General features: G+C 35.1%; 1 protein-coding gene across 1 annotated transcript; it reads left to right on the top strand.

Moving 5' to 3' along the window:
* The first annotated feature begins 744 nt into the window (after positions 1-744).
* LOC149798830 (uncharacterized) lies at positions 745-10,157 on the top strand. Its single transcript, XM_089958091.1, has 6 exons — positions 745-936; positions 1,351-1,449; positions 3,968-4,037; positions 5,096-5,248; positions 5,521-5,675; positions 9,814-10,157. Exons 1-6 carry the CDS (start codon positions 745-747, stop codon positions 9,982-9,984), a joined length of 840 nt encoding a protein of 279 aa, XP_089814217.1. The 3' UTR covers positions 9,985-10,157.
* Positions 10,158-13,667: the final 3,510 nt, after the last annotated feature.

A 13,667-nucleotide genomic window follows, 5' to 3' on the forward strand; every position in this document is an offset into this window, starting at 1 on the left:
AGCCTCATAACTAAACAACAGTATATATAAATTCATTAAATATTGATGCATGAAGAAAGGATGGGGTTGTCCATATGATGTTAATTCCTTTGTCGAACATCATCCGGGTCTCTATCCGTTTGACTGTCATAAAATATAATGCCATCATTCTAGTGATCAAAATGATGAGCTAGTATTTTTCTCTGTCTGTTATAAGGACCTTCACGTGAAAAAACCCAAAGAACTTTGCCCTTTAAATTTTATATATAAAAGTAAGTAACTTAGAACATGGCTGCGATAAATAGCAGAGTCAGATGTTAATGCAGGAATCTTAACAAACATTAAATGTGCATAGGACATTACACTATTACATTGAACAAAGTTCACGAGACTGTGTGAATGTAATATATTTAAACACATATAATATGCTCAATACCTCATCTGCAAGTACTACTCATGTGTTAGATAGATGATGTGTAACCGGTGAAAAGAAGGCGAAAAATTCCATTTGGGACAGTAGGGTCTTCCCTGTTCTTGATAGCATGTCACCATTGTCATATGGTCCGTTCTCACATAGCTCACTTTCCACACCCTGATTTCTTGCATTACTTCAGCTGTTGGTTGAAGAAATATTGATTGACAAGCAAGACTCTAGGAATACCCAGAAGAATCCCACAAAAGCTGTGAACTTCCACACCTATGTTCCAATTCTGACCAGTTCTAATAAACTGCACACTTTATTTGTAGAAACTAAATAAGTCGAAGATGCATTGGACACTGTCACTGTTGACCATTTGCTCTGTGATCCTCTGTCAAGGTGCCATGGCTCAAGATGAAAGGAAAGTCATTACATACAACACTGCTCTGCAATTTAGCATTCCCTTCAAAGAGCAGAGGAGGAGGAATCTGCTGAGAGGTTTAAAGGCTTTAAGTGCAGATGTTGCCTGCTTGCAGGAGGTAATGATGTATCTCTCTCTCTCTCTCTCTCTCTGTATATATATATATATATATATATATATATATATATATATATATATATATATATATATATTTGTGTGTGTTTTGTGTCTTCATTGTTTTAAACAGTTTTGCTTCTCAATGCCGGAATGTAAATACATATTGTTTAAGCGTGCCACTCTTGAGTATCTTTGCGTATATTCTTTATCGTCTTCGAAAGAAAGATCTCATTTAATTCAAAATGAAGTAAAGCTTTTTCTTTCTTTCCTTAACCTACTCCAACTTTTGAGCCGTTATAGACGTATCTATGAAGGTACACGTGTTTGTTTCCTCTCTTTCCCATGTTATTACTATCGTTCTGATTTTGTTTGTTTATTTGTTTGTGAAATAAAGAGACTGTATAATTTATTTCAGGTTTACGATGGCTCTGATGTGGAATGGTTGTTGCCGAGACTTAGGAAAACGTATCCGTACTCCTTTAGTTTCACGCATGAAACGGCCACAACGCTGAAGGTAACCGAGGAACCTCCGTGCAATCGCCAGAAAATTACCGAATTCCTTACATGCGTATCGAGCCACTGCTCAGGATTCAACACGAGTGTTCACGAGGATAGAATTTCCCTCCTTTTGTGCTTACAAGCGCAGTGTGCAAGTCAGGTGTTTAGCCTCTCACAAGATTGCTTGACGTGTTTCTTTCTCCGAACAGATCTGACAGAGGCAGCTAATGTGTAAGTAAGCTCGGGTATAAGATAATTTGTGTTTATATACTAAACCATGTGACGAATGGATTCTACGTTCAACATCTAAATATTAAATTGTCATTATATATTCGCCATTACGACGTCATGAAATCACGCTGTTGCGAGCCGGGTTGCATAACGAGACCGTGTAGGTCAGGTTTGGTTGGTTTAACGTCACATGTGACACATTATCTACTAGCTATATCAAACCGAGATAATGAGAGCTAAGTACAATTCTCCACGTCATGAGTTTACGGCAATGTATTGATTTATTGACTTTTTTCTAGTCTTTTCTCTAGCAAATAATAACAACCATCCACAATTTTGCTGCCTTGTTTGCAAATATTTAAATTTTCGTCAAATTCATTTCTTAGAATTTCTACGGTTTTGTACAGTATGCAAGGTGTGTGCCAACTGAACACGAAAAATGAGCCAACAGATTTGGCAATTTCTTGTGATCATTCATTATTTCCATTTACGTGTCATGAAAAATAGTTAACTTTTGTAAGAAATATGATGCACAAATTTGCAGTTTGATTTGGCTGGAAATGTTTTTTTTTTCTTTAAAAAAAGTGTTTTCAAAAATTGGTTTTCAGTTTCGCTTCACTCTGAACATTTTCTATTACTTTCCGGAATTGTACAGGGTTTTCTTTGTATGTGATTTAAAATATTCTATATAAATATATGTCAATGTCTCATTTTATTCAGTAAAAAATTTTGTCAAAATATCAAAAGCGAGGAAAAACATACATTTTGTCTTTTGTTAGTCTTTATTTGCTAATAATAAAGTCATTCGATCATTTTCCCACATACTGGTAAATATTATTTATGCCACGAGTGAATCGTCTATAAAATCGGATCATTTCATACAGCCAGAGTTAAACAAAAACAAGCAGAAAACGTGATAATAAAAACATCTTAAAAATCTTGTTAGTTGTTAGTTTTAATTGTAAGTTTGATTACTTTTGAGGACTCATAATTAGCTTGAATCTAGTCATAATATTTAAAAAAGGAACCCTATCCGAATGTATGTATATATACGGTTAGGGTTCCATTCTGTTAAGGATGTAAAGTATGTACGCCGTATCAATTGTATACCACGAGCTGTATACATTTTTCATTAAAAGAAACGAGGCTTGCAGAGTTTCCTTTCAATGAAAAATGTATAGGACGAGTGGTATGTAATTGATACAGCGTAGATATTATACATATTTTTATATCACAAACAAATGCACATACTTTCTCTTTGAACTGTGTTACTATTAACTATAGACAACTGTGTATTGACCGAGGGAGAAAGTTATGAGATAGCACGGATGACCCGTCGCAGTGCAGCAAATACATAAAGGTAGAATGTTATCAAGGAGTGCAGTATATGTGATAAAGGACGTAGAATAGTATCGAATTATGCCCCACCACTGTCTGGTGGTGCGTAAAATGAAAACAAAGAGAGAAAAAAGTGGCGAGGCATTATGGACTAATCAATAGGCATTAATCATGCGAGTAAGCTGCATTTCATACACTGAATTTGTTTCATTGCACATCCGATTACCTCCATCATCCGTTTTACCTGGAAGCATTCAAACGTTTCATACTAAATAAAACAAGGCATACGAATTGGATCTTAATTCAGCTAGTCTAGTTTGAATTCCAAATTAATAAACATTATAATATACATGATAAGGTAAGTATTTACATTCGCGCTAGTGACTTATGAGACTATTTCCTTCTTTCTTCAGGTGTTTAAACCAGCAGACGAGCATAAATGTGCCTGGTCTCTTGTTATTCAGCAAACATAAGATCATCAGCGCAAGCGCAGTGGAGCATCATCCAGGATTAATGGAGATTGCAAAACAAGGCTACCTTCAAGCAGATGTACGTGATTTGCAGAGAAAGATATCAATACATGAATATTTCTTACTCGTCTTTCGAAATATTTATTATAGTCAAGCGTTAATCCTAATCTTTGTCTCCAATCAATCAAAATTTATTTTGCGCAGCTGATATAGGAATGAGCTCTTCTCATTGATGATGCCATTTATTTATTCATTTATTGCACTTTTAATACTTTTGCTTTTGTCTTCTGCAGTTGTGCATATGTGGAATACAAATAATTATACTACAAAGAGATTCAAGTGTCGTGTGTAAATCTAGTTTTCGTGCCATGAAATAATGTTGACATACGTTTGCATTTTCCTGTAAATCACTATTTTATATTATAAATGTTTTTCATTGTGTATAATGCATTAGGAGTATGCCATAAAATATGCGTACCATTTTAACTGTTTCAGATCGATACAATAGGTAGAGTTGTATGCACACATCTAGCAACACCGTTTTTGGGAGATCTCTATCCAGAAGGTAAATAACACTAATTGTAAGAAGAAAAAATCCAACGAAAAATGTATGGGAATTATACAAACATTGTAAATCATTGCTCAATATGTTTGAACTGTTACCTTTGGTTGCTGAAATGGTGATGAAAGGCAGAGCTTTAGCACTGTTAATTTATAGACTTTGATTTTTATTGGCTAGAGGGAAAACTAACAAATCTTATCATACAACAAAATATACTAGCATATGAAATCTGATTATCCTAGGCTTTTTGAAAGAAACGAAGGGATGTTGCATGTTCAGATATGAGTGCTTGCGTTTTTACATGAACGATTTTGTAATATCGCACGACTATTAGGGTACCGTTCAAAATACTTGAAAATATTGGGATATGATATGGACTATAATCTATACTGTCAGAGAACCATTCACGAAACAAGACATTTAGATATGATGGGGACTATTTTCTGGACTTCAAGGTAACATTCAAGACAGACACTTAAAAACATTGGGATATGATCGGGACTTATCTGCAATACCAGTGTACCATTCAAAACACAAACTTGAAGACATTGGGATATGATATGGACTATTACCGGAACTGTTCTGCAGATACACACAAGGATGGTTGCACTTCGGCCCATTATGTAATTGTGTGTGTGTAAGTCTAATTGTGGGTCTGCAGGTAGCGACATAACACATTCAGATAGGTATATTGACCAGTAGTTTTATTGGTTCCTTATGACTGATAGAAATTGAAATAAATGTTAATAATTCTACATCAACATAGTTTATTGCACAATTGAAAATTTCAGTTATTACAATAATGATGAATGTGTCAGTTCATCAGGCCACCTAAAAACGTTATTTCATCATGACAGTTCAGTATGATTAATTACTGAAACAGTTCGTTATTGTCAGCAAATGAAAACATATTTTTCACGGGAATTGTGTAATAGTGATAGTTAGTGACAATTTGATGCAATGTTTCCAGATTCTGAGTCTAGTGACTAGAGGAGCTAAGTTTAACTTGATGATGTGGGATAAGGAGCAATCTAATATATAGGTTCTTTTCATATATGTAGCGGCGCTTCCGTACAGTAGCTATGTGGAACAGAACCTGGCGGAAGTTAATAATCTCCTGACAGTTGTCAACGGTACAACGCCACTGGTTTTAGCTGGAGACTTCAATACTGGTCCTAGCCTGCCTGACATTGGTATTTGTGAACAAAATCCAGGTAAACCACTAAAATTTTTAGATAGCGACATATGTAACAAAATTATGTCGTTGCAGCTTTTCATCGTTTTTGGGCTGGTTACAAGTTCAAATATGAATATAATGCCCTTCAGAACTATAACGTTTTGCACAAACCCTGTTGAAAGTTACCAAAATCAAGAACCCTGTTGCGAACGACATTACTTACACAAATCAGCATTGGACCCGTATACACTGCAAAATGAAGTTGGAACGAATATGTTATAATGATATAACTAATTTTGTGTATTTCAGATTCATATAGAATATTAGATAGCAGTGAAGCCAACCTAACCCACACTATACTTGATGATTGCACATTTTGTACCAACAACTCATGGACTGAACACGAGTGCGACTGGACGATAGACCACATCTTTTTGCGAGGTCACACCTTTAAGGAAATCAAGGTAACGGAGAATCACTACGTTTATACATTATCTAGAATAGTCTTAACCATAGTGGTAGTAACATTTTCTATTACTCCAATATAATATATTTTCCCTTATTCTATCACGTAAAATGTGTTGGACGAAACTTGATAGATTTACATATAACCACTAAAAGATGGATTGCATAATACAGCGTGGTGTGGTGAGAGAGGTGATCAACCAGTAGATAAGTTTGCACAGTTTTAGCGGCACATCAACACACTGCTTGCAGTTTAGTGCCGTTTAGTGCCGATTAATGGGTGTTTATCGCAATAAAGACTAGCAAAGAAAGAACACATATCCTTTAAAACAACCCAAATCCTTAAAGTATAGGTTGCAACTATTGTACATAGTCCTATTAAACGTCGAAGACTTTTCCTTTTTGTACATCAACACGAGACTCATCGTAGGGCTGCAAATGTTGTCTCTATTAGTCCACCTACCATATGCAGAGGGACTCATCGGGGCCTCAGATGGAGGGATCTACTGGACATGTGTGTGAAAATATGGCTAAAGTAAGGTCCCTCACTTTGTTCATCGTTTTTGTAACAGCTGAAACATATTTTCAAATAAAGAAGATAAATATTAAGTGAAGGCGAATGACAATACGAAGTAAAACACAAATACATTTTATGAGGTTTTCCTACTGAAAGTAAAACAAGTTGTACAAGATGTATTAATATGAATAAAGATTTATATTTGAAATGCTTGAGTGATGCTGCGGAGCTGATTTATCCAATATTTTCATCCTTCTATGCCATTTTTGCTCTCATCCTCAACGAATTGACATTTAAGGGCACCATAGCTTCACCGAGGGATGAGTTTCTAACGTTGTTGATAAGGTAACATTTTGGCAGATGATCACGGAAGTCATGATATTCGATCTTAGATCGGAGTCCAATGGCAATGGTGAGGGTTTAAACTCCCACTTGTCGTATTGTATACTTGAATGTAGGTCTGCTTAGAGATTGACTGATGTTGTTTCTAACTTTTCAAAAATCTCCACTCGTAGCACGTAGAGTCTAGCTTAGCTAAGACGTCTATGCGTCGCACGTAGCCTACCATAGCTAAGTCCTCCACGCATTTCACATGGAGTCTTGCTTCTTTATTGATTGTTGTGTAATCATTAGCATTAATCATCAGATAGAAAACAGTAAAAATTCAATTCAGTTTTATAATTATATCTTATTTTTTCAAGAAATGTTTGTCTTGCAATGAAGGTACAACTGCACACGGTCCATTAATTCTAAGCTGCGTCATTGTTTGATTTCCTTTATCCAGTTATTAAATCCAACATGGATAGAATTGTCAGATTTGGTCAGCTGTGTGTCATCAATGGCATCCAAAATGTCAGATTACAATACCATGGAGGCCTCATATTCTGTCAGCTCTGTATCATTAATGGCATCCAAAATGTTAGATTGCCATAACATGGAGGCCTCAGATTGTGCCAGCTGTGTCGTTAATGGCATCCAAAGTGCCAGTTCGCCATACCATGGAATCATCAAATTCTGTCAGCTTTGTGTCTTTAATGGCATCCAATGTTCCAATTTGCCATAGCACATAAGCATGAAGATATGTGTTCTTGGCTTCATTTCGTTCGCCAAGGGACATTCTCGGCATGTTCGTTAAGGGCAAGTGACCATGCTGTTACTATTTCTTTATTCAAGTACAAATTCACTTGAATAAACTGCGGATACATACAATTTTTCCAGATGACACTCTGGCATCTTTTCCCGATTCATGTAGAAGTAACTGCTAATCAGATCGACTGAATCATTAGTTTGTCCATTGCTTTTAATTCGATAGGTGCAGAATGAGTCAAGAACGACATTATACAAATATACCAATTGACATTCTAGCATCGTCATTATCGTCGCTGGCATAGAAAATATGCCGAATTCTGACTTGGGAAATCCACACAAAGCTTGGTACAACATTTGCTGTTTTCAATTATCATTCGAAACAGTTCATTCTCTGACATATATATTTTTCCTTTCCTTGTTCGTTGTTTTAGGTATGAATTGTATTAAACATCTAATACCGCGTTGTCCTTCATGTGGTGGAAATGAGTTAGTAATGCCTTGACAAGAAACGTGGATCTAATTTGGGGTCCTAGGTCTTTTACAGTTTGAATAATCACAATTTGTCCAACTTTCGTCAGAGCTTGTGTGTGACATTTTGGTCGACGAGTACGCTTATTGAAATTATTTTGTTTGTGCTAAAGTAACATCGAGTCACTATCAATTTAGCGACGGAAGCTATTTTGTGAACAGCTGATTTTATTAAATATCTAAACCATGCCCTCATTGTCGTTCTACTCCTAGTACATATGATTCATCTGCTACAGTCCACTGTTTAATTATTTTCGACATATAGGTTTAGAGTGACGTTTCCTTTGGAGAATAGATTATTTTGTTAGCGTTCTCATTTTGTACTAATATTAACCTTACTAAAATAAGGTCTACTAACTGGAAGATAACGAGTCGTTGCGTTTTACCTGTTTCCGCCTTTATCGTAAACATGTCTGGTAAATTCCACTTTGAAATGAATGACTTATGTCGGGTCTGATTCCCATGACATCATTTAGTGTTTCTATGTCTATGTCTAGCAGACTCCGAATCAGAATCACAAACTTTCCTGAGAAACGAATTCCAACTTTTCCGTTCGATCAGATGTCTATGTGTCCTAATTATTAACAGACTCCATATTTTCAACGATACGTTGGGCATCCTGATCGTAGTCCATACTGCCGGTAGAGGAATCTTTAAAACAATCTGTTACCATAGATAGTTTACATTATCTTGAGCATGTTTACAAGGAGTTCCACTCATGTGTAATTAGTCAATGTGACAAAAGCCATCATAAAATCTGAGAAACATTTTGGTACCCAATGCTTAAGTGGACAGTCTTCATAAAGCGAAATACGGGAAGACTTCTCTCACTCATTTGAATATTTGTACTTGTGGATATTCAGGCTCTGTGGGCCATGTTCAACCCCTAGGTTAATTTTAAGTTGAGAAATAGACGGTCAGGCCTAAAAGCGTTTAATTGGAGTAGATTTTACTTAATGCTTTAAACAATTTTTACTCTTATGCAGAGATATATTCGTTTTAACTAACGGCCATCTTCACCATCACTAGGAAGAGAAATCCATGTGACGGCATTAGAAATGAAAGTAGTTGATATTGGTGCAGCTAGAGGGAACCCATATGACCCAGGCCAATGCAACAGAAATGTTAGGCTATATATTTTTATCTGATTATCCACAACTTTGAAAACTGGCACAGTATATTAGAACTTAATGAAGATTAATACAGAAAACATATTTGAAGATGGGTGGTTTCTTTTCTCTATAAGTTGTATTATACAAGTTGTTTAAGGTACAGCTATGAACCACTTGGTATGTATGCTTCTCAATTTGTATGCCGATGCTTGTCAAAGAAATGGTGTTTTTTTTCATGGCGACTTAAAATTTTGTTTCCCTTTTATGCACTTTTAGCGTAATAAAGTTTGAGATAGGGAAATAAAACATGGAATAGGTCAATGAAACATTGTTAGTGAAACATAGGATAGATATATGAAACATTGTTACTTTCCTTGCCTGCCGAGTAACTTTACAGTCTTCTTTCAAAGGACATTTTCAGAATTTATTATTGTGAACTTCTATGACTCCACCGCGGATGGCGGGGACAAATTTCAACGAGTCAGCTTATTGAATGTAGTCTCTTTTCTGTACCAATATGTTTATATACAGTCTGTAGTCTAAGAGCAGAACCTCTTGCAGATTTTCTAGGGGTTCGTTTGTTTGTTTTGATTATTTGAACTGTTTAAGTTTTTATTTTTTCATTTTTTACATAGATTGTTTGCACATCAGATGTAAATGACCGTATATTTTATTACTTTTGAGAGGAATTATATCTAAAACAGACGGCTTACTGTTTTCTTAACCTGGAAGGATTTGTTCATTGTGGTATGTATTGTGGTATGTATAGACAAATACTCACCATACTGTCTGGCAGAATTTCTGTGTAGCAGTTTTCTCATGTAAGTCTAAAGTAAAAATATGATGAAAGGAATTGTAGCTCATTACTTCATTTTCCCATCATGCTTTCAGAGAATATTTGATGACCCCAAACTAAGGAAGACGTACCACATATCTGACCACTACGGAGTGATGGTCACATTCGTAGACAACATAATCACGGAAGATGATGAAACGAGCACCCAAGTTACTGAGACCAACAGCGACGCTCATAGGTCATCAGTACTATCAATAATCACATAACAAAATGTAGACTTTACATAGCTGTTGCGAGTACGATTATCACGTAGGACAAAATAGGTGATGGAATGACCCATTGTCACTAAGCCTAGAACAACATAAGCCATACATTTTCTGTCAGCGTCGGACAAAGCAGAATGCAGCAGAAATCAGCTTATACAGACAGACTTAGCATGTTGTTTCAAGTGTGTTTGTGTGATATAACATGGGGTTTTCATTATAGTTTTTGGTAATATTAAAAACTACTTTTCGTAATTATTGTCTTAATTATTTATTCTATTCATATCCCCAGGACGTTAAAGGAAACCTCAGTGTAATCCCTTGATGAAGAAAAGGATATAATTCTATTTATTTACAAAATGAACATGTAAAATCTTCAGTCTGAAAATTTTGATCAAACACCAACCATTCGAGAGTGTGCAGAATTATTATATATTGCTAGTGATAATTCCTTATTCCGAACCGATGAAGTGTTTAGAAACCTAAAGTTTTAGGAATAGAATAACAGGTCGATGGAACTTAATTTTGGACACAGGAAGAAATATAAATACTTAGGCACAAATATGATAGACGGGTACATAAAATATAATTTCTAAATGTACTAAGCAAGATGTATATAAGAAGATATAAGTTTCTTGGCTCCTAAATAAAGAAAGGAAGAAGATGGAGACAATGTGCAAGGTTAATTAAAGGTAACAGTTAATGTTTAGTTCAGAAAGTTTGAAGAATTAAAGGTTTTTGAATTAGAGGCGTGTGGATTGGTATCAATGTATAGGAGATAATATCACAATGTAGGTAATGTGATGGATAATCAGGGACGGTTTGTGACCTGAAATCATTTCACTATAGTAAACATTGCAAGTAACAATGGATAACCATTATGAAAACTATCCTACTGATAGGAAGAAAAAACTAATGATGTACGTATTGCCTTAATTAACCATTTTCAACCAGATTTCAGTGACTTTGAAAGAAAACTAAAACTGAAAAGCAAATTTTAAAGTAAATTTTGTTTCTCCGATAATACGTAACCAATCACATTACATTATGAATATTAACATGCTCCCTCGCGAATCCAGTCCTAGTAAAAGACGAAAATCGTCTTTTCATGTTAATATCAATAGAGAGAAGTCAATAACTCTTGCTCGTCGCTTTTGCGCCACCAGGTGTCGCTACTTTCTGGTTGAGCGTGATGCTAAGGGACAATTGATTTAGTACGTACGCATGGAGCGGGGAGCGGGGTTAACCCAAAAGCATATGGTTGTGTATTGGGGTGGGGGGTCTACTGGTAATGTACGTACGCATAGGAAACGGGGAGGGGGGATCTCGATAATAAGTTGACAATACGTAATCTGTTCGACTGCGTTCATTCGGTGTTTGGATTTTAGCGGACACTAGACAAACTTCTTAAACTTACGCAGCTTATTTCTTTGATTGCAGCCAGACATTCAACTTCGGTGGATTATCTGTTTTATTAAACACGTTAATATTATTAATCCTTGATCGTTTCTACGTGGATTAAATATAGGCCGTTCTATAGAATTGGGTATGGGGGTCAAGCATACATACGCAGGTGGGGGCGGATTTGTAAATGTATTCATGCATACAAGGAGGGGGAAGGGTCAAGCTTTGCCAGATTTTTGCGTACATACTAAATGGATGGCCCCTAACGACGATGTTTGTATAGCATAGTGACAGCTTGTAAGTAACATGATTCAGTAAAAATAATAATAATAATAATAATAATAATAATAATACGGTTTTAGATAGGCTTTAATTTACATTTTCTTAAATTATTTACACTATAAGAACAAAATGTAAAAGACCCCAAAACATTCATTCGTGCTATAACACCTCCTTTACTGTTTATAGGTTCGTCAAAACTGGGGATAAACCTACTTTGCATACAGTATGACGTCATGTAGATACATTTCGTTAGAAAGGGGGATAGTCTCAAAATGTCTCTCTCTCTCTGTGACACTCATCCACTTTACAAATTGTCTCATCATATGATTAAGCTAAGTTTATGAGCATAAATTGCTGATGTGTTTTACAATATAACTTAAAGTAGGTTTAATCATTCTTGTTATTTACTTAATGCTACATTAATGCAAAGAATACAGTTCTGTTAACTATTAATTTTATGTCTCCAATTATTAGATTGAAATCCACATTTAAACAAGTCATTTAATCTTCCTATTTTATGTATGCACTATGTTCTACGGGTTTTGAAAAGTCTATTATATGACGTAATCTTTAGAAGCTAAATTTGCTTGAAAAATTGGCATGCTCTACACTGATGAAAGTTATCATAATAACTAAATAGCAATGAAGTGATCGAAGCACGCAATCATGCACGCATGCACACACTGACACACACACAGATATATATATATATATATATATATGATACTTCACTTGTCTGTGGTAGATCTGTCTGTCTGTCTGGAGAAGATTTTTAAGTGCCATTGGAGTAAGAACCATTCAACGTTTACAAACGAATTTTTGCTAACCTTTTGGTATGCCTACGTGGATAAAATGAATTAAATTTTAAAGGCATTACAGCCGTCTTATTATTACATATTTTAAAACTGTTTATAGGTGGACATGTTTTAAAAACAATAAAGCATTGTTATGAAGTATAATCGTAAACCTCTCGGGTCAGAAAAAAGAAAGAAATTTAAGTCACATTTACATTAGCATGTAGCTGACCTAATTAAATTTTCTGCAAATTTCATCGATTCGTTTATTTATTTAGTTTTTACACATTTTGTAAAATTGTTAGGACTTTTACGTTATGAAATTAAACCTTGTCAGAACTATTAAACAATAAGAGTTGACACTGACAAAGATAGGAAAATGTCTCGCTTTTTCGCATTTTGATCTAAATAAAACCGAGACAAGAAATAAAAACATAGATAACCAAGTGAAAATATCACATATACTCATCTTCATTCTCGTGGCACAGAAGCTGAGTAAAAAAAGATAATCATTTCAATTTTCTATTTTGAACAATAGTTAAACACCCCACAGTATCGACATTCTTCCCCTTGGTGGGATATTAGGCTGTTTAATTAGATGCCATGGACGATGCTTTGTTCCATTTCTTTATTTGTTGGTAACGCTGACTTTTAAACCAGCGCACTTATTAATATCAGATGGTATAGTACCTCTGCATGAACAAAGACCGAATCCTGCGATACCGATATGTGAATGTACTGATTGAAAACAATACAATTTAATTATGAAAAAGGACATTATACACACTAGTAGAAACACATTAAAATATATTCAGTAGATAAGGCAAGGAAATTGACCATTATGTAGGAAAATGAAATAACAAAATTCTTCTGCAGACATCTACAAACTCGAAATAGAAGCCTGTAGAGATAATTAGTATTTTTAAAAATAAATCTTATTGTTTTTATTTGCTTCAATTTCTAGCAGTTATTTGAGTTATTGCTCTGCTGTGTGATAATCAGTATTACCCGAATTCTCTGTAATCAAGTGAGCAGCCGTCTTGATTGAATTATTTCAGTCGGGTTTTTACATCATGCAATGTGCACCCTATGGTCAAGCTTTACTTGATGCATACATAGACAGCTTATATTTTGCTATAATACTAGGTGGCTAATGTTTACATAGATAGCTCTGCGGGATCTTTGTACATATAGGAAATAGGAACA

Source organism: Sinohyriopsis cumingii, chromosome 5 (assembly GCF_028554795.1).
Source record: "Sinohyriopsis cumingii isolate HCF-2022 chromosome 5, ASM2855479v2, whole genome shotgun sequence".
In the NCBI taxonomy this organism is placed as follows: Eukaryota; Metazoa; Mollusca; class Bivalvia; order Unionida; family Unionidae; genus Sinohyriopsis; species Sinohyriopsis cumingii.